General features: G+C 39.7%; 1 protein-coding gene across 2 annotated transcripts; it reads left to right on the top strand.

Moving 5' to 3' along the window:
- Window positions 1-12,902: 12,902 nt before the first annotated feature.
- KCNJ8 (potassium inwardly rectifying channel subfamily J member 8) lies at window positions 12,903-20,245 on the top strand. 2 transcript variants are annotated; one of them, XM_055318686.1, is made up of 4 exons: window positions 12,903-12,983; window positions 13,138-13,276; window positions 14,118-14,559; window positions 18,599-20,245. In XM_055318686.1, the coding sequence occupies exons 3-4, from the start codon at window positions 14,186-14,188 to the stop codon at window positions 19,497-19,499; spliced, it is 1,275 nt and encodes a 424-aa protein (XP_055174661.1). In that variant the 5' UTR covers window positions 12,903-12,983; window positions 13,138-13,276; window positions 14,118-14,185; the 3' UTR covers window positions 19,500-20,245. The 2 variants fall into 2 exon arrangements, with proteins under 2 accessions (XP_055174661.1, XP_055174660.1); XM_055318685.1 differs by having other exon boundaries at window positions 12,914-13,276.
- The last annotated feature ends 553 nt before the right edge of the window (window positions 20,246-20,798 follow it).

Raw genomic sequence — 20,798 nt, 5'->3', positions numbered from 1 at the left:
ATGACGGAAATGAGCCTCTTGGTGTCACTGAGTGAACCCCTTAGTTCCATCATGAAGGAAACGTTGAGTTAAATGAACTGAATCTTACCTGAGAAGAATCTTTACCTGAGAAGATATAAACTGGGGTTCTGAGTGCTATTTTATTTAATCAGCAATGTAGAATCTAAGGGGAAAATGTCTTCACAAAGATGCAAAGCCTTTTTCCCCCCCACATCTGAATTTGCTATTGAGTCATCTGTACATTATTCTGCTGAATTTTGAGTCACATTTCCAAATGTTCACAGTCCATAAGTGTGAGAACTTTGGGTAGGCTTCATTATTGATGCCTCACAATATGGAAAGCAGGTAAGTTATCTGTCATAGCTATTCCCCTTTCCACCTTTATCTTTTTTTCTACAGGTGTTGTCATCATCACTGATATGTGAAGGTCAATATATTCATTCTATATATCTACTACATAGGAATTTTTTCTCTTTGAGGTGCCTGGGTGGTTCAACCATCTGACTTCTGATTTCACCCCGGGTTGTGAGATCGAGCCTTATGTCGGGCTCCTTGGTCCGCTTGGAGTCTGCATGTTCCTCTTCCTCTCCCTCTGCCCCTCCCTCAGCTTATGCTCTCCATCCCTCTTTCTCAAATAAATAAAATCTTTTTTAAATAAATAATATCTTTTTCTATGGGTAGTAACAAATTGCCCTTAGCCATTCACACTATGGTGACCAATGCCCTCTTTCTAAATTGATCAAGAAAGTCTCACCTGCCAGTTAATTGGCTCTAAGAAGAATGCCCTCTGTGACCTTCGTGCCACTAACCATCACACATCATCTGCAATTATACACTTCATACTAGAGACAAAGAGCTTCTTTTTCTATTATTTTTATCATTTAATCTGCCCACTGCATAAAATAATTAATGTGTTCATAAATAACAACAGCACAATACTGCTTAATGCCACTTCATTCCCATTTTTCTTTTAGAGCTACAATATGCACTATTTATACACATTATCAGTAATTGTTAAGTGAAAGACTATTGACCTTTAATATTATCAGAGTCAAGTGGATTTAGACCAGCTCTTCCATATCTAGGTATTTGCTCTTTGACTCACAGTAGTTGGGGTTTTGTTCCAACACTAGTTAAGTAGAGCGAATTAAAAAAAAATTAATCTCTTTCAGATACCCTAAATGTTCATCATGCCTTCGAATGTAGACATAAACAGAATTCTCCACTGTTTGAATCCCTTAAAGTGTACTGTTAACCATCTTTCACAGGTTACAATGTATCCTCCAACACCTCACAACCTGTGCATGCCACCCCCCTACATGCACATATCTCTTCACATTTTATCTTGTCTTATAGAAGAATAAACCTACATGAATCTTTTCATCACATATTAATACAATGCATAGTTAAGTCAAATACAGATGCCTACAATGGATGGCCTAAAGAGAAATTCTTATAATCATAAGTGTATCTTCTAGCTCTAATGCCACTTTAGGAAGACATTTCATTTCTAGATAGATCATAGAATGTGTTTCCAGTAATAAGAGAATCAAAGGGTTTTTTCTATTATTTTTTAAGATAACCATGGTAACATTTTGCTGGGTTATAGTGAGCAGGCTCTTTTTTAGTTCAACAAGAATTGGATAATGGTTGTCATAAAGGTAATGAACCCGGGCTGCATATCTGTGAAAGAAAGGTGGTTGTCTCCTTACTAAGGGAAGCTAACTAAGGTTTTTCATCTTGATTAATAATTCTATGAATATCTTCGATGTGTTCACCTTTGAGTAAATCAGGTGTGATTTGAGGAGATTATCCATCAAAGTAGTACAGAGCTTACTAGTGTATTAAAAATAGTATGATATCTTTTGAAATAACCATCTTTATTGTACTTCTTTTATAGGGAAAGAACTGAGATTAGAATTTATATTAATTACCTCCGTATCACTGATCTGTCTCCAGAGATGGCACTTTAGCCCCCAGGGGATGGGAGTGTGGATATGGGGGTGCTATTGCAAGGACACATCTGCCTTGGAATCTAGGGAAAGCAGAATAATCCGGTCTGAGGACAAATGTGGCTGGGCCAGGTCTAATCTGACTAGGGACAATCCACTCCTCCATTCCATCTTTCTGTCTCAAACTTCTGAGCTTCCTTTTACCCTTCTGTGCCATTCTATCCTTCCATCCACCTTGCATGTGACCTTTATCAATCACTCCTATATCAGGTGAAATTTTCTAGCACCAGGGCCCACAACTATCTCCACTTCTCAGATTGTCCATTTCAAGGTATTAAACAAAGAATACTTTGTGCAGCTCATCTTTGTATCTTATGCATGACTGAACAACTTTTCACTACTTCACTTTGGGTCAGGGATTGACCTCTGGCGTAAAAAGCTGTGGCCTGATAGTATATGCCAATTGGAAGCAATATCCTATGCTGTGGAAAACTTAACATAGCCTGGAGAGTGACATGAAAGCAAAAATACAAACCAAAATCACAACCAGTAGTTTCAGAAAAAGAGTGATGATACCAAGCTGGCTACTGATTATTTTCCTTTGGAAAAAAAAAAAAAAAAAAGAAGGGAGGGAGAACCATTCTTCTATCACATGAGCATTAGAGTGAGCTGGTTGACTAAACCCTTTGGACATTCTTTACACAGTCGCATACCCTAACTTTGCTCCAGAGAGAGGGAAAGTCCAAAGAAGGATGTAATTTTCTTTTAAACAAGAAAACAAATCAACATCTCCTGCCATAAGTAGTCACCTCCAAATATTGACTTTTTAAGCCCAAGTTTTATTTCCCTGTGGGAATGACTGCATAACTCACAGCCTATGAGACACTCTCACAACCACCCGTTCAAAACAAGCAGCAACACCCATCTAGAATTGCACTCTCTCACCCATTTTAGGATCCCCAGCACATAGAACAATTACAGGCATACTTCAGATAAAGGCACCAGTTTCTCCCAAGAACCTGTCACTCTCAGGCACTTACATGTGCCAAGCACTTGGCCAAGGCACTGAATTTGCTGTGTCATTGGCAGAATGGAAAAGAAAAGTGGCAAAAGGCTGTGATTTGGGGTACAAGATTTCACCTGAAAAAAAAAGTTTATTTTCTTTGTTCCCATTTGTCTGAACTTCTAGCATATATTAAATTCAGTAAAATATTATATTGGAAACACAAGGCATCTAGGCTTTTGGCCAAAAAACTTAGGGAAAAAATTAGCAAGCCTAATATTTCATGAGAAATTCTTGGCTTAAACAATATTTTAATAAAGCTTAGCTATGTGTGCCAGTAAAGCAGAGAGATGACATAATGACTTATGATTTAAATATCATATAATCTCTGTAATGTCTAGTACCATCTTGTATCAAACAACATGAGAGAAGCAAAACCCCTGGGGGAAAGAAGAGAAGAACAATGTGAAATCAATTGAGATACCAGTAGAAGGCATATTGTATAAACCATCTCATTAAAAAATTTGATGAAAGAATAATTACAACTAACATATATTGAGGAGATATGATATGAGCCTTATAAGTATAATCTCATTTAATCTTGACAAAAATTCTATGAAGTGAACATTATCACCATTTTATAATTGGGATTCAGATTGGCTAATTTGCCCAAGGTTTTGTGGAGCAGAGATTCAGGCAGTCTGAATTGAAGGCCCATATTCCTGACCATGTGCTATACTAGACTGATGATTCAATTCATGAATCCATTAAGTTCTCTTGGAAATAACTGATTTACACTATCTATGATATATAATAAAGAATAATTATGCCTGTGGAGAATATTTTGAAAAAGGAACTGGACCAGGAATTAGAAGTTCTAGTCTTGGCTCTATCACATATTGGATGTGTAGCCTTGGATTAATCATTTAACACCTGAATTTCCATTTCCTCATTTGCAAAAAGGAAAACAAAAAGGCATGATAACTACTCTGTCAGCTTCATTGAGTTTTTGTGATTCTCTAATTAAATGGTGATGAAAGGATTTTATTATTTGAAAAGCACATTCTGACATGAAATATCGATATTGAGAATCCACTACATATACCACATCTTAATAGTATTATATGGGATTATTTCTTAAGTCACAGAATAAGCTTTTTCGTCTCTTAAAAATTGACATGATTCCAACGTTACAATGGTGAGATGATATATTCAAGCTGAGATATTATATAAAAATGGCTTTAAAATATTGAAATCCTTGGGGTTCTAGAAAGGGCAAATGCAAAATCAGTCTGTTAGGGTATAACCCAGGTCTCCTGGAAAGGAGAAAAAAAAAAGCAACAAAATTAATTCACATTCAAAATTAGAACCACATGAGAAAATGAACCACCATGATGAGAAACAAAAGACACTACAAATAGGAAGATTAGTACAAGAACTAGAAACATTAAAATAATCTATAAGAGGTTTAAAAATATGTCTGTTTGCCAATAAGGTTGTAAAAATGTGCTCAACATCATTCCTTACCAGGAATGCAAATAAAAATAGCTGAAACTATAAAGACTGATGATAAATAAAACTACAAAGATTGACCATAGCAAGCTCTGGTGAAACTGGTACTCCCATATATCACTGAAGGGAATGAAAAAGGCACAACCCATATGGAAAAAAGGCAGTTTCTCTAAGGCTAAATATGTGCCTATACCAGTACTCAACAGTTTCCCTCCTGAGCATGTATCCAAGGGAAATGAGTGCTTATGTCCACAAAAAGACTTGTACAGCAATGTTCATAGCAGCTTTATTCATAATAGTCAAAAAGCCCCCAAAAGAGCCCAAATGCCCATCAGCAAGAGAATGGATAAATAACTACCATTTGGTGGTTTCTTCACACAATGAAATACCTATAAAACAACATAGCCAAATCTCACAAATATGTGGAGTACAGGAAGTCAGGTACTGAAGAGTACCTACTATAGGAGCCCATACACACACAATTCATCGACAAGTAAAATGAATGGATGATGAAACAAGTCCTTATAGAGTTAGCTCTGGGAGGGCGCAGTTACAGCCTGCAAAGGGGCAGGAGGAAATCTAGGGTGATAGTCATATTTTATGACCACATAACTGTGATCCACGTGCCAGTCATGTGGTTGTGTAGAGGTTTTTAAAAGGAGAGGAAAAGTAGATTACTTTAGAACAAATAGAACTAGTAAAGTAAAAAAAAAAGCCATTAAAATTAAAATCTTAATGGACAAGTTAAAACATCAATTAAGCTTAGATGATGAGAGACTTCTTTCCATTGGAAACATCTAGAATGTACCCAGCAGCACAGAACAAGCTGATAGAAAATAGGAAGCATAATGAGAAGATATGAAGGACAGCATTAAAAGGTCTGAAACAGAGGTGTCAGGGGGAAAAAAAACAAAACCCAAAGAGCCAAGAACTACTCCTAAAAAAATTTCAGACTCAGATGATTTCAAAATTATTGCATTTTCGAGGAGGAGCTAATCGGTATCTTATTTAAACTATTCAAATCCATAGAGAAAGAATCTGCATCAATTCTTTTTATAAAGATTCATAACCTGGGGTGCCTGGGTGGCTCAGTTGGTTTAGCCTCTGACTCCTGATTTCAGCTCAGGTCAGGATCTCAGGATCATAGGATGGAGCCCCACACTGGGCTCCACACTGATGTGGATCCTGCTTAAGATTCTCTGTCTCCCTCTCCCTCTGCTCCTGTACCGCTGCCCCCCCCCAACCCTGCTCCGACCCTGCACACTGGTTTTCTCTTCAAAAAAAAAAAAAAAAGGAAGGAGTGGGGGACACCTGGCTCAATCAGTTAAGCTGTTGGCTCTAGATTTTGGCTCAGGTCATGATCTCAGGGTCCTTGAATGGAGCCCAGGACTCTACACTCAGCAGGGAGTCTGCTTAAGGATTCTCTCTCCCTCTGCATTTCCCATCCCCTCACCCCCACCGCATGCTTGCTCTCACTATCTCTCTTTCTCCCTCAAATAAATCTTTTTAAAAAATAAATATATAATTAAAATTTAAAAGATTCATAACCTTCATCCAAAACCAGGCAGAGAGAACACAGACAGACTAATACAGACTGATCTAACTAATAAATATTGATGCAAAAATCCTAAATAAAAGCAATTCAGGGCAGCCCGGGGGGAGGGGGGGCTCGGCGGTTTAGCGTTGCCTTCAGCCTGGGGCCTGATACTGGAGACCTGGGATCCAGTCCCATGTCGGGCTCCCTGCAAGGAGCTTGCTTCTCCCTCTGCCTGTGTCTCTGCCTCTCTCTCTCTTTCTCTCTCTCTCTCTCTCTCTCTCTCTTTGTGTGTCTCTCATGAATAAATAAATAAAATCTTTTAAAAAATTCAGCCTTATATTAAAATAATAATTCACCATGACCACATACAATCTATCTCAGGAATGTAAAAATAATTCAATGTTTTTTTTAATCCAGTGCTTTAATTTACCATATTATTTGGCCAAAGAAGCAACAAAAAGATAACTTTGATATATGCTAAAAGTATTTTATGTAATTCACCATCCATTATTAATTTTAAAAAAACCTAGAAAAGTAGAAAGAGCACACTACGTTAAAATGATAACTATGTAAATTACATATTCTGGAAGCATTTTCTCAAAATCGCTAAGGAGAAAAGCATGCCCGCTATCACCATCATTATGGACTACTGGCCCGAAAATACTTACAAATGCAGGAAAGGAAAATATTGAAATAGTAAGTGATAAGTTAATTAAATACTAATTCAGGAGGTTGTAGCAAAGTTCTAATTTTTAAAGAAGATACTATGTTTTAAGTTCATTGGCCTGTGCTACATCCTTTACATACCCATGTCATTTAATCTATACAACTCTGAGAGGTAGATGTTAATGTGTCCATTTTACAGAAGAGGAAACAGGCTCAGAGTGATGAAGTATGTTGCTCAAAGACACCAAATAAGATAAGGGGCAGAACTGGCAACTGATCCCACATCTTTCAGACTCCAAACTCTGTGAACTTAAACAAAGGGTTAAGCATAGTTCATACATCTTCCCCAGTTCCTCAATTTAAAAAAAAAAATGATTGACCCAACTGCATAATAAACTTCTGTAGGTTTACAGAAAGATCATATTATTACCCTATTTATTCTAACAATAAGTGAGGTAATTTGGCATTTTAAATTAGTAACAAATATCAAATATTTAATTCTAATATGAACCTGTTTAGAAAAAATGACTTTGTGAAAGCTTTTCTGGCACAGATCATTTTTACCTAAAGGAAAATCCAGGTCACTTAATAGCGGGGGAAGAAAATCCTGGCAAATGATCATGGAGTCTAAATATCACTTTAAAACTTTCAACGTCTATAATCCCTTCTGCAACTGGCATTTTTAAAGGTGGCAAGAAGGAATCACCCTACAGGGAGTTCTGGAAAATGTCAGATTTCTCTTTCCAAGCACCATATGAGTCACTGATTTTTCAAAACATTGTGACGTGAAAGCTTAGCAATAGATCAGGACATTGTTGGGAATTGCTCTTTCACTAAGAGCTTCAGAAAAACCTGTGAAGAATTCCTATGGCAAGACAGATCCCAGGCTCATGTGAACTTGTCTTTCTTTGGCACAAGAATATAAAAGCATAATTTCAAGGCCTAGAAAAACGAACAGTTCCGGCCACTCTTCCTCATCTCTTGGAAGAGACCTCACCAGCTTTATTTAGTACCAGCATTTTTTGCCCTGCCGGCCGAAAATAATTGCCACAGATACTTTCTACTTAATTGAAGGAACCACTTTGCCCTTGGAGACGCTATTATAGTAAAACAGACAGGTTGACTTCCTGGGTCCTTATTGTATTACCGGGGTCTTGGCTGGCTTCTTTTCAGCCCTCAGTGTCTTGATTAAATTCAAAAGTTGAAGAGATACCAGTACAAGTGTTTGGATAGTTAGCAATCTGAAGGTCAGTGAGGTCTCAAAAATAATCCTCAAGTCTATAAAATGGAAATGGTATTGTCATTTCTTCTTAGTCTGAGGTTAGGAAAGATAGTTAACTAAGAGTCAAAGGAATCTGTGGGTTTGTACCTTCTCCCTTCCCACCTCCAAACCCAGTTCCGAGTTATTTTTGACCATCACCCAACAGAAACCAGCCCACTATATTAATAAGAACCAACAACTGATGAACCACTGAATTCTACCTCTGAAGCTAGTAACACACTCTGTTATTTAAATTGACTTTAAGTAATAATAAAAAGAACCAGCATTTAAGTACTTACTACAGGCCAGTCAGTCTCCTGAGCACTTTAGAGGGACAGTGGCACCTTGTCCTCATGACAATTCTATGAGTTTCTTATACCTGAGTGGGCAAGAGAATCTCCAGGGGAGCTTTTAAGTGGGCTTTATTTTATTAGAAGTATTTAAACCTTCTCATTTAAAGATATTTTCACTTTGAGGCCAAGGATTTTATATCTTATTCTATCCTTGCTCAATAAAATCTGGAGGGGCATAAAATCATGTTACCAGGTGTTTCTCATGTGGCTGAATGATGGAATAACAACCATCCCTTTGAGATGCTGTCCAGGGAGAAAAGCACAGGATTTGGGATCAGATGTTTTGAGTTTGTTGTAACATTTCATCTACTAAGTATTTGATTTTGGCTAATTCATTTAGCTATACTTTAACAGACTCATGTATAGAAGGAAGGAAACAACCCAGCAGCTGTATCAAGGATTAGGTCAATGTTTTTCAAAGCCTAGTATAGGCAGATTCTCTCTATCTATATTCTTTGGGTAAATGGAGAGATGAATGGATGGATCAGTGAATACCCTTGTCACTTTTCCCAACATGTCTGCTTTTTCTCTTCTCCATTCAATACATTGATCTTGTTCCTGTTCGTTGAACACACCAAATCATTTCCTTTATACTTGTTCTTGAGCTTCCTGAAGCCCTGTTGATTACCTGATTAATCCTTTGTTCAAATCCCACCTTCTTAAAGAGGACTTTTCTGAACTGTATGTAAAATGGCCAATTTCTGGCTCCAGTTACTTTCAATACTTACCACGCTGCTTTATTCTCCTTCTAACTCTTGACACCATTGATAACTACATAACGTATTCCTCAATTTACTTGTTTGCTAACAGCTTCCTCCCTCAGAATGCCTTGGTGCAGGGGCTTTGTTTTGTTCACCTAGGTGTGTATGAAAAGGTAGCGATTGTTATTAATGTTTCCCTTCCTGACCTGCTGATCCACACCTGTGAGATGGCATAGGTTCAAGGAGTTGAACATGCAAACTGAATAGATTCTTTTCCACGAATGCTGCTGATGGATACCCTTAAAGAAATGGGGTGACCTAATTTCATGGACAGTGAGGTTTTTTTGTACATAAATAGAATTATGTATCAAAAAGAAATGTTCTCTAAACTCACTGGAACAGATAAGCAAGAAGAGTTATATTGTCATTTCCATTTCATGATAACTCAAAAAAAGTGAGTTTATAACATGCTGTTTTGATTACTAGTTTATGTAACAGTTTTATTAAGCTGATTCCCAAGCAATATGTTCCAAAGTGGTTTATATGAGGACACTAATAAAACAGCATACCAAGCAAATAGACCAACCATTATTTGGGCTCCTAACATGAATCGTTTCCATTGTCATTTTGAAGACTTTCCAAATTCTTACATCTAATATGGCTCATCAAGTCCAAGAGTTCGAAATTCACAAGTCTAGTCAAAGGCAAGGTCATCAAATGCAAGGACTTAACCCTTTATCTGGAGAGTACTTTCAAGAACCTCACTGATTGGTATTTGGTAATTAAAGCAGCAGACAACTGGGCAAAGCACCACCCTAATACTTCCTCCACTTGTTTGAAGGCACCTGACAAACTTTGTTTCTAGGAGAATAGAAATTGTAGAAACTTCTTTATTCACAAATAAAATGCCTATAGGGTCCAAAAGGAACCTAACAGATGTTTACTTAAAAAGTGAACAGATATCCTTGAATTGCTTCCCAGTTGCATAAATTTCTCTGGTATGCAACATGAACAGATTCTAACAGAATTCTTCATCTTAAAGTCAAGAAAATCATAAGATTTTAAAAGCTAGCTTTGTTCTAAACTTATTACTGACCTCCTCAAGAGGGGTGCACAAATTGGTCTTCACTCTTGAAAGAAGAAAGAGGAAAATTATGGAACAGTCAAGAAAATACGTGTAACTTTTAGTGGATGGCAGCAAAATAGTGATTAAATAAGTAGTCCAATAAAATAAGCCTTAAGTAGTAAACGTGGTCTTAAAAAATTAATTGCTTTCCTTAACAAATTTCTCAAGGGAAATTTAGATGTTCATACTCGGGCCATAATATGAGAAGAAGATCAAAAGGGAGAGAAGCTAGATATCAATCAATAATAAATACCATTAACCCTTGAATGACTTGAGGATTAGGAGTGCCGACCCCACATGCAGTTGAAAATTCGTGTATAACTTTTGACTATCCCCCCCAAAAAAATACTTACTAATCACTTAACTGTGACTGGAAGCCTCATGGATAACATAAACAAGTCCACTGACACATATGTTATATGCATTACATACTGTACTCTTACAATATGGTAAACTAGAGAAAAGAAAACATTATTACGAAAATCACAAGGAAGAGAAAATACATTTACAGGACTATACTGTATTTATCAAAAAGACTCCTCCTAGAAGTGGACCAACGCAGTTGAAACCCATGTTGTTCAAGGGTCAATTGTTATTTCTCTGTCACCACAATAAATACCACAGTCAGCTCTGATTTTTCCCTCTCTCACTACTGATTTTGTATAACATTCCTTTTGTATATATTTGCTTATTAGGCCCAGACCTCATTCCTTCTCTAATAGATATAATAGTTTCCAGTATCCCTTTCTGCCAATCACAGTTTTGGAGCTCAAGGGACTCTACTCAGAAATGTAACTCCCAAAGTCATCATAGCCCCGCTTCCTGATCAATTCTACTAAATCAGACTCACTGGGTTGTTTTCTAATCAAAAATCTTTCCATGGCTTATCCCTACCTACTGAAAATTGCCCGGCTCCTTTGTTGAGCATTTAAGGCCATCTATGCATTTATTTTCAAATCCCTGATGTGGTATGCAGCCTTATCTTTTCTGTGCATGGATTCCAAAGTATTTTTTCAATACCTCTATCATTTAAGCTGTGATAGGCCAGAGGCTTAGGACACAAGATAGAGAAGTCCCAGCCCTGCCCTCCAGCAGCCTTCAGTCTCATAAGGGACAAGAACATGAAAAATCCGTATTGTTGAGAAGAGTGGTGACAGAGGCTCCCCAGGCAACCTCGGACTCAAGTGTCTAATCCTGCTATCTTGTTGATCTCACTTCATTGATGCTAATTTATTTAGTTCTGTTAGTAAAACGTGGTCTACTCTTGTCAGTCACTCTACAATTTTGTTCCTGATGATTCCTCTCTGCAGAATGTCCTTTCTTTGCTTTTTTGTACATATCTGGTCCGAAGACTGGGTCAGATGTCAATTAATCCATGAAGCTTTCCTTAATTGTCTATGTCTTAATATCTCTCATCTGAATTCCTATGGCAATGGTTGTATTTCCTTTTCTCATTCTGATCACATCCTTGCTTGTATTGGAGTTTATTATCAAAGTCTTGTTTCTCTTACTATATCTGTCTGCCTCTTCAGCAACTGTGGTTTTATACACACAAGCCTTAAAAAACCCCAAACCCTTCAGAAAAGGGTGAGAAAGTGCTTGGTGAACGCTCTCTGAGTTAAAATAATAGGGAATACGTTGTACACCAAACTCCATTGTAAAATACAACAACGAGGGGATTAACACACGTATAGTAAATCTGCTACATAAATTACTGTAAAAATTAACATCAGGAGAGATGAGAGCTGCCACTAATGGACTAGCAACCCCGGGCTGAAAGGGGTTAAGCAGACTTACCCACAATGGGAAAAAGCTCTTCATTGCCTTTATTAAAGACTAATTTTAGGTCTTTTGGTAATTAAATGAGCACACTGTTTATGCTCCATACGCTTTCTGCCCTGAGTCTTGGAAAATACGTGAAATTTCCAAGAATTAAAATTTCCATTAACACAAGTGCCAAATCAGGAGGCCTGACCTGTGGGAGAAAGTACATTTGTCTTTGCTGGCTCCTATTCCAAAAGCTATAGAAAGATATTTACTATATAATCTTGTGCGCAACTGCTCTGTTTTATCCTTGAGACCATCTAGACGAGATCAAGAAGCCACAACATTTCAGAAAGTAACCAAGTACTGAAGAACAGCCAGTTGGGTTCTAAAGTGTTGACAGCGATCCCTTTTTTGGGGGGTAAACTTTTTCATTGGGGGAGACCTCAACTGGTGTTTTTCTTCTGTGGGGGGGGCAGGCAGGGGGTTATTGTGTATGTGTGTGTGTCTCTGTGTGTGTCTCTGTGTGTGTCTCTGTGTGTGCGCGCGTGTGTGTGCACGCGCGCGCGTTTGATTCCCTGAGAACCAGCTTCGGCCGGTGAAAAACGCTTGACCCTAGTGGGTTCCAAAACCTCCTCCACCTGTATCATCCCCGCTCGGTGCAAATTTAATGTGATGTGAATGTGTGCACACGGCTTGCACACCTCGGAAAACTGTTTTTCTGATCTCTACATCCGGTTTTATTCGCTCTGAAGTGGCCCACTGATCTACCCAGATTACAAAATAAGAATTAAAAAATAATAATAATAAACTCCCTTTACGTCAGTGAACTTGGCCTCGCAAGTGCTCTCCTCGGAGCGGGGAGCCTTTTAAAGGCGAGGGGGTCAAGCCGGCGGCCGGGGGTCGCGGCTACTGGGGCAGAGCCGCTGCCCGGGTCCCGCCCCCCGCGCCCTCCCTCTGCCCCTCCCTGGGGCCGGCTCCCCACCTCGGCGGGATGCGCCTCCCCCCGCCCCTCCCGCCTCCAGCTCGCCGGCTCCCGCGGCCTCCGAGGTCTGGCGCGCGTCAAAGCCGGAACTGGGAGGCTGGTTTGTGGAGCATCACCCCCAAGGTCCTCTCCCCCCAGCCCCTCCTGCGCCCGGAGCCACGGCCGGGGGAGTAGAGCCGGGCAGGGGGAGGGGAAGGTCCACACCCATCCCCCTCCCTCGAGCCCTCCCGCGTTCAGATTCAATTGCACCTTTTATTGTTTTAACTCTTCTCCCTAGGACGCGCGGCCCCCGGATCCGTCCCTGCGGCGTTCGCGGTCCCTGCACCCGCGCGCGGGGATGGGAGAGCGCGGGACCCGCCCGCGGTCGGCCGGCGGGTGCAGGGAGGTGCAGCCGCCGCGCCCGCGGCCCGGAGTCTGTAAGTTCCAGCGCTCCTCCCGGGGAGGGGAGGGGGGGGCTGTTCGCATCCCCGCAAATGATTTAAAATGCCAAACACAGCAGAGGTTTACAGTGTTGGATGCACTTTTCGGGGCACGCTCTCTCCACTCTATCTGCAGCCCGCAGGCGGTCGTCCGGGTTTTTCCTGCAGCTTCTAACGTTTGATCCCTTCGCTGTAAAGTTTTCCATTTATGTTATGAATTCCGATGGGATTTTTTTTCTTTTTTAAATGCAATCCGAACTTCTTTAAAACCTTAAACACTTCCTCATTTTCAAGTTACGTAGCACACCGCTCATTATTACTCTGCCAAATTGCACTAAACACGTTATTTATACTGCGCAAGAGGCCACGGCCTTTTTTTTCTTTGCCTCCTTCTAAAAATAACGGAGGAAGAATTTCCTCTCTTTACTTTTAATACTGCTCTAACGTCTAGGTAATAACTGGATCGTGATACCCAGCTGGCTTTCACTTTCATCATAGACGCCGCGTGTTTGTATCCTTGCCCTGATCTACAGACGCGGCTCATCTCAGAATTACCGTTGAGCCTTCTGTTTGCAGGAAGGCTCCCGGTTTTGTTTAAGGCTGTGCCCATGTGTGTTCAGAACGATAAGGAAAATTGAAGCGGTTCCGATCCAGACCAACTAATTTCTCCGCGGTCCCAGAACTCAAGCACAAAACTAGACTCGTGTTGGGATCACTAAAATCACACCTTAGCTTTGCATGGCACCTGGGACGTACAGACATGTCCCCGAATGCAAGAAGTGAAGAGGGGAGGACGTGGGGGAGGAGAAAGTTGTAAAACGTCGTTTCCCTTGTGCAGGAGGACGTCCCGAGGGAAGGAGAGGCAGGTCGGAGACAGGTGAATAGGCTGGCTATGGTGACAGGACGATGTTGGCCAGAAAGAGCATCATCCCCGAGGAGTATGTGCTGGCGCGCATCGCGGCGGAGAACCTGCGCAAGCCGCGCGTCCGGGACCGCCTGCCCAAAGCCCGCTTCATCGCCAAGAGCGGGGCATGCAACCTGGCGCACAAGAACATCCGTGAGCAAGGACGATTCCTGCAGGACATCTTCACCACCTTGGTGGACCTGAAGTGGCGCCACACGCTGGTCATCTTTACCATGTCGTTCCTCTGCAGCTGGCTGCTCTTCGCCATCATGTGGTGGCTGGTGGCCTTTGCCCACGGGGACATCTACGCCTACATGGAGAAAAGTGGAATGGAGAAAAGTGGTTTGGAGTCCACTGTTTGTGTGACTAATGTCAGGTAAGAATGCAGTGGGATGAGGCAGGGATTGACAACAGTATAGAGAAAAGAATTAAACTGCCTTTCTCTCCTATCACGGTTAATTTGTTGAAAGTGAAATAAAGCATTTGCTTTAGTGCCTTCAGGCACAAAGGAGTGAGAAAAACCCTAATCTAACACATTAAGAATCTTTTTAAGTGCAGCCGTATGGATGAGGAGACTCTGAAAACGCCAGCTTTGATCCCTCCGGTTAGCTTTAAAAATACTGTATTGGTTATTTAAAGAATGGTTGTGGTTCAAAGGAGTCCACAGAGTGCCTTACTCAGAAAAAGCACACATTCTGTTTTCAGTATGAAAAAGCTGATGTCCGTCGTTCCCCCATCCTCAAGGAAATATCTCTTGATCGACAAAAAAATACTGTGCAAATGCTAGTAATATTTTTCCCTGACTTCTCCTACTCATGACATTTTCAGAAATTGTAAGGGAAATGGGGAAACACTGGTGGAGAGGTATCCGAGATTCAAGATCCACTAAAAAATGAAATAAGTAGATATAAGTAAGCCCTTCTTTATCAAGATTATCTTAAATATCTGGCTGCTTGCCAGATTTTGGATTCCAAAATCAAAAGTTATATTGAGACGCAGAACTAGAAAAAAGTAGTTTTTTTAATGGAAATTGCGCCAAGTTTTGCCTGGAAGAGATTGTAGAGAATTGACTAAACGTTGGAGTTTTCTTTACAGGCTTTAATAGAATAGGGACAAGATAATCCTCAGGTAGCCTAATGTTTGCTCTTTCTCTTAGATTGTGTTTCAAAAGTAAGTAAAATGAATTTGATTTCAGCAATTCTCCTCCTATTTTCACATGGCCTAAGAACACTTAGTTGGGATGATCTGTCTTTTAATTTGTTTTGTTGGAAGACAGAAAGAAATCATTTATATCAATTGCAAAAATATTCACTCTGAAGCGAAACAATGGTAATAATACTCAAAACTTTGCCAAGACATTTTCTGAGTAATATTCCAAATCTACATAGCACCAATCTGCCAGGCAACTGTAAAGAATGAGATCTTTACTGACCCTGAAATCTTCTGAAATTAGCATACCACTGCAAGAGGCAGAAGCCCAGCCCTGACCTTGTCCGTCCTCACACATTTCCTAAGTGACAGCAATGCCAACATATCAGGGGGGGATGTAGCATTTGTGTGCAGAAATCACATGTCACTGATTTCAGCTCGGATTTTGAGGAGAGAAAAATATATTGGATTGATCCTTTGTCAACAAGTAGATATTATTTTCTTGTCTTGAACTTTTCATAGACTTTTGTCACAAAGAAAATAAGGATGAAAAATGTTGGTGATCACCAGCATAGCAGATCCAAAGGAAACAATTAAAACACTGTAACAGGCATCGTAGGGTCAAATATCATTATTTGTAATATTTCTCTTTAAGAAATTTACAGGCATGGATGTTGGTAAGTTACTTTCATATCGAGAAAAATTTTAATAAACATGCAGTAGACAGTCATAAAAAGAGATAAACAAAAATGATAAGCCTCGAAAACAAATGATGGATTTTAATTATAAGACAAGTATATTGGCTTTTCCTGTGAAAAAGAAGTCACAAGGCAGTTTGTTAAAGATGTATCATCAAAAGTGACATCCTTTCAATGCTTTTTTTTGAAAGAATTTACGGAATGCACTGGTTGTTAAAAGCTGTTTTAGTGCTAACTCTTATTTTCCACCAAGATGTGTTCCGAAGCAGGTTCATTCCCCCGATGCTGGTGGGAACAATCAGTTTATTGTGAGAAATGGTGTCCCAAATACAATGAGACAGAGCTGATTTTATCAGAATGACAATTTTTAATTGCACTTCTTACCTAAAAAAAAAAAGTTACTTGACATATTTTAAGGTTAAAATCCTACTAATTATATTTCAATGTTATGGTACTATTTATAGTTTAATCTCAGCATGCAGCTTACTCATAACCAGCTGTATATAATACAATCTTTTTCACCAAAAATATAGAAACAGTAAATCTCTATTCCCTCTCAAAGGGGATTTAAAAGATGCCTAATAATGTACTCATTCTTTATATTTCCTTTCAGAAGTTCAGTGTCCCAGCATTTCATCGAAATTAAAAACAACTTACTGTGATGGTTACTCACCAATATGTCCAAATAAATTTTACCATTCTCATTTTAGAGTGGCTTACTTTCCCTTTCATGTGGATGACTTTCCAACATGAGTCAGAAAATAAACCAGCATTTTTCTTCTTATTCAGCCTAACTTCCTCTGTAGCAGAACAAATGAACAACTGCACATTTTCATCTTTTAAGGGTGTTTAGCATGATAGGTGTCCATAAAAGGCTTGGTCTTGCGCTATATAATGTTTAGAATTAAAATTGTTCATAAAATAAACAATATGTAAAATATGACACATGAATAATCCCTCAATTGGTTAAAGCGAGACATTTGGGAATATTCATCGTCAGGCTGCTCCATGAAGTATATAGATGTTATTAGAAAGCAGCGTTGGGTCCAAGCCTTTCCTCTGGGGTCCATGCTTATTCTTCGCCGAGTTTTTGGATCATACGACATCTGTGTAGCTAGTGCAAAAAGCAATTATTGTGGTTTTCCATGAATCTTTTTGGCAACAAAAAGGCTTAAAAAATAAATTTTCACATTCCACTTAAAGACTAATCAAAAGAATTATTTCTGCTTCCCCCTCACTGTGTTGCACAAAAGCACATGGATAGGTAACACGGATAGCCTGTATGTAGTTAACTTTCTGTAAAATTAAAGAAGTTTGAAATTGGCACTGGGGGCAAACACAGAACTAACCCTGTTTTTGTTAAGAAGTCACAGCAGTGGGATCCCTGGGTGGCACAGCGGTTTGGCGCCTGCCTTTGACCCAGGGCGCAATCCCGGAGACCCGGGATCAAATCCCACGTCAGGCTCCCAGTGCATGGAGCCTGCTTCTCCCTCTTCCTTTGTCTCTGCCTCTCTCTCTCTCTCTCTCTCTCTCTGTGTGTGACTATCATAAATAAATAAAATTAAAAAAAAAAGAAGTCACAGTATAGGATATGTAGTTAAGTGAATACATTAATCTTAAGAATAACCAAATGTCGTGCATCTTAAGCAAAAGGATAAATCAGACTTACCTGAGAGCTTTTCCAGGTAAGTCTTACCTAGGTCGACCTTGGACCTACCAAATCAGTGTTTGCATTGAAATATGGGAGAGATGTGCAATTTGAAAAAGCTTCCCAAGAAAATACTGACGCTTATTCTCTTTCCCTTTCCCTCTTTCAGAGCACCAAGCCAGAACTGAGAAGATTCAAGTTCTCATTAATTATTTGATCTTGAGACAGTCACTTACTAGTCTCTGCCTCAATTTTTTCCTTTAATACCCCAAGTTATTCTCGAGACTTCTAGAACAAAATGATACAAGAAAACAAAAGTTTTCTTTCCAGATGACAAAACATTCTTTTTTATGAAAAATACTAGTACTTTTACATGATGTGTTTTTATACCACCTTTTAGCACTATGCTTTCTTTGCATAAGATACACAATAAGTGTTAGCCAATGAATATGACTTTCAGGGTTGTAAATAATAAAAAGTTCACTTATTATTCAGGACCTTCCCATATGACTCTAGTCACTTACACTCAGATATGCAATGAATAATAAATATCTACCTGGTAGGAAGTTTCACCAAGTAAACTATGCCTTTGTGAAAGTATTTCACAAAATATGTCTATAAATACAAGTATGGGTTTATTATTTTAACGCTTTCCTGTAAGTAGGTCCATTGTTACATGACATAGAAAACAATAGAGCCGTATCCCAGAAGTCTGGAAGTAGACGCATTCCAATGAGAGAGAGATAGAGAGAGAAAGTGCTTGTGTTTAGAATCAGACATTTGACAAGTTAAGTGGCCAAGTCTTTCCAAAAGCATTTAATAGCCTTTGGAGGGAGAAAATGGAAAATTCAGCTTGGCATGTTATTTCATTGTTCAAAATTTGATCTGATGGCACTATTTTTTGATGTCCTTCCTTGCAGATCGTTCACCTCTGCTTTTCTCTTCTCCATTGAAGTTCAAGTGACCATCGGATTTGGAGGGAGAATGATGACAGAAGAATGTCCTCTGGCCATCACAGTTTTGATTCTCCAGAACATTGTGGGTTTGATAATCAATGCAGTCATGTTGGGCTGCATTTTCATGAAAACAGCTCAGGCTCACAGAAGGGCAGAGACCTTGATTTTCAGCCGCCATGCTGTGATTGCTGTCCGAAATGGCAAACTGTGCTTCATGTTCCGTGTGGGGGACCTAAGGAAGAGCATGATCATCAGTGCCTCAGTGCGCATCCAGGTGGTCAAGAAGACAACTACCCCCGAAGGGGAGGTGGTGCCCATTCACCAGCTGGACATTCCTGTTGATAACCCAATTGAGAGTAACAACATTTTTCTGGTGGCCCCTCTGATCATCTGCCATGTGATTGACAAGCGCAGCCCCTTGTACGACATCTCAGCAACTGACCTCGCCAACCAAGACCTAGAGGTCATAGTGATTCTGGAAGGAGTGGTCGAAACTACCGGCATCACCACACAAGCGAGAACCTCCTATATCGCTGAAGAGATCCAATGGGGCCATCGCTTTGTGTCTATTGTAACTGAGGAGGAAGGAGTGTATTCTGTGGATTACTCTAAATTTGGCAACACTGTGAAAGTAGCTGCTCCCAGGTGCAGTGCCCGAGAGCTGGATGAGAAGCCTTCCATCCTGATTCAGACCCTCCAGAAGAGTGAGCTGTCCCATCAAAATTCTCTGAGGAAGCGCAATTCCATGAGGAGAAACAATTCTATGAGGAGAAACAACTCCATCCGAAGGAACAACTCCTCCCTCATGGTGCCAAAGGTGCAATTTATGACTCCAGAAGGAAATCAGAACACATCAGAATCATGACAGCAAGACAAACCTGGTGGTTTATGCAAAGCACTGTCAGACTGTACTAGAGCGGAAACACAGTAATTTATCCTTCTATCACCAGATGCTCATATTCAAGCAACAGCACTTTCTGTGTCAATAAACAGTAACACACAACATGGAGGATTCATGGCTGACACTTGTTTCATACGTGCAGTATTTGCAGTGATATGCTTCTATTGTGTATAGGAAATAGTATGCTCTTGTTTCTCTCAATTTGAAACCCAAGGATTACAGTAATAGGAATAGACCTTGAGTACAAAAGCTGGCCAAGGAATGACTCTGTGTGAAATGCTTAGTGGTTGAAACCACAGATCTCTCTGTTTCCATTGGTCCCTCTAGAAATGCAGGTAGGATGAGGGGGAACCCTAAAAGTGTGCTGTTAACACCTTTTGTATCAGCTAGTATGTAGCCCTCTCTTTTTTTCCAGATACTACATCTGGTAAGAAGCCCGAGGTAAAAACTGCTTATCTCTGGCTGCTTCTAAACAGATTGTGTTCAGTCACTTACTTCTTCACAGTGACCTTTGCAGGTTTCCTCGTCCTCCTAAGGGCAGCCTGTTGGCGGAACTGGGCAAAGAGCTTTGGAGAAAGGCTAAGAACATTCCTGTCTCACTTAGGACTGGATTCCCAAAAGTGACAATTATTTCTTTTGGCTTCTCACTTCTTAAAAGCCCCTACGGGGAAATACTGTATTGAGTATTTTATTAAAATATTTTCTCCGTACTCACTGTAGTTTTGTGATTTCTCTTTCACGAAATTATCCCTATTCAAAGCTCAAGGAAAGAAAAAAAAATGTTTTAGAGGCATGTGAAAGAGATATACAGTGATAACACCTCTCAGACATTCCTGTCCTTGAAATTGGTTATTCCAAGGGAACTGCATTTTTTTGTTTCATTTTGATTGTATTTCCTTCCAAGATTTGAAATGTTTTCCTAGCTCTTCTATCTGAGCCTGATGTATCATGGAAATCACATAACCTTTTTTCTTTAAATCTCCAACCTCCTATCTTAAAACTATATGTTCTTCCCGAATTCAGGCCTGGCATATATAGCTTTAGCATGATAGCACTTGCTAAAGTGAGATTTTTCTATCAAAACTTGATTTAATCATCCTTAGCTCTTCTTTCTTCAAAGAAGGGATGAAGACGCAAAAAGAAGCACTAAATTGAGAGACTGGGTTTATTCTTCTGTTTCACATAGTTGAACATCAGAAAACTGAGCTCTTATATGGCCTTTTACACAGGTTTGGGGGGTTGTATTCATTTTACTTCATTTAT

This window comes from Nyctereutes procyonoides, unplaced genomic scaffold, assembly GCF_905146905.1.
Source record: "Nyctereutes procyonoides isolate TBG_1078 unplaced genomic scaffold, NYPRO_anot_genome, whole genome shotgun sequence".
NCBI lineage: Eukaryota > Metazoa > Chordata > Mammalia > Carnivora > Canidae > Nyctereutes > Nyctereutes procyonoides.
The sequence above is the reverse complement of the archived record's forward strand: the minus strand, read 5'-3'. Positions and strand labels throughout refer to the sequence as shown.

Bases quoted from the DNA above. Each gene is read 5' to 3' on its own strand.
- KCNJ8 (XM_055318686.1), top strand. From the start codon at position 14,186: ATGTTGGCCAGAAAGAGCATCATCCCCGAGGAGTATGTGCTGGCGCGC. The intron at 14,560-18,598 runs GTAAGAATGCAG...CCTTCCTTGCAG, and splicing joins GTTTGTGTGACTAATGTCAG to ATCGTTCACCTCTGCTTTTC.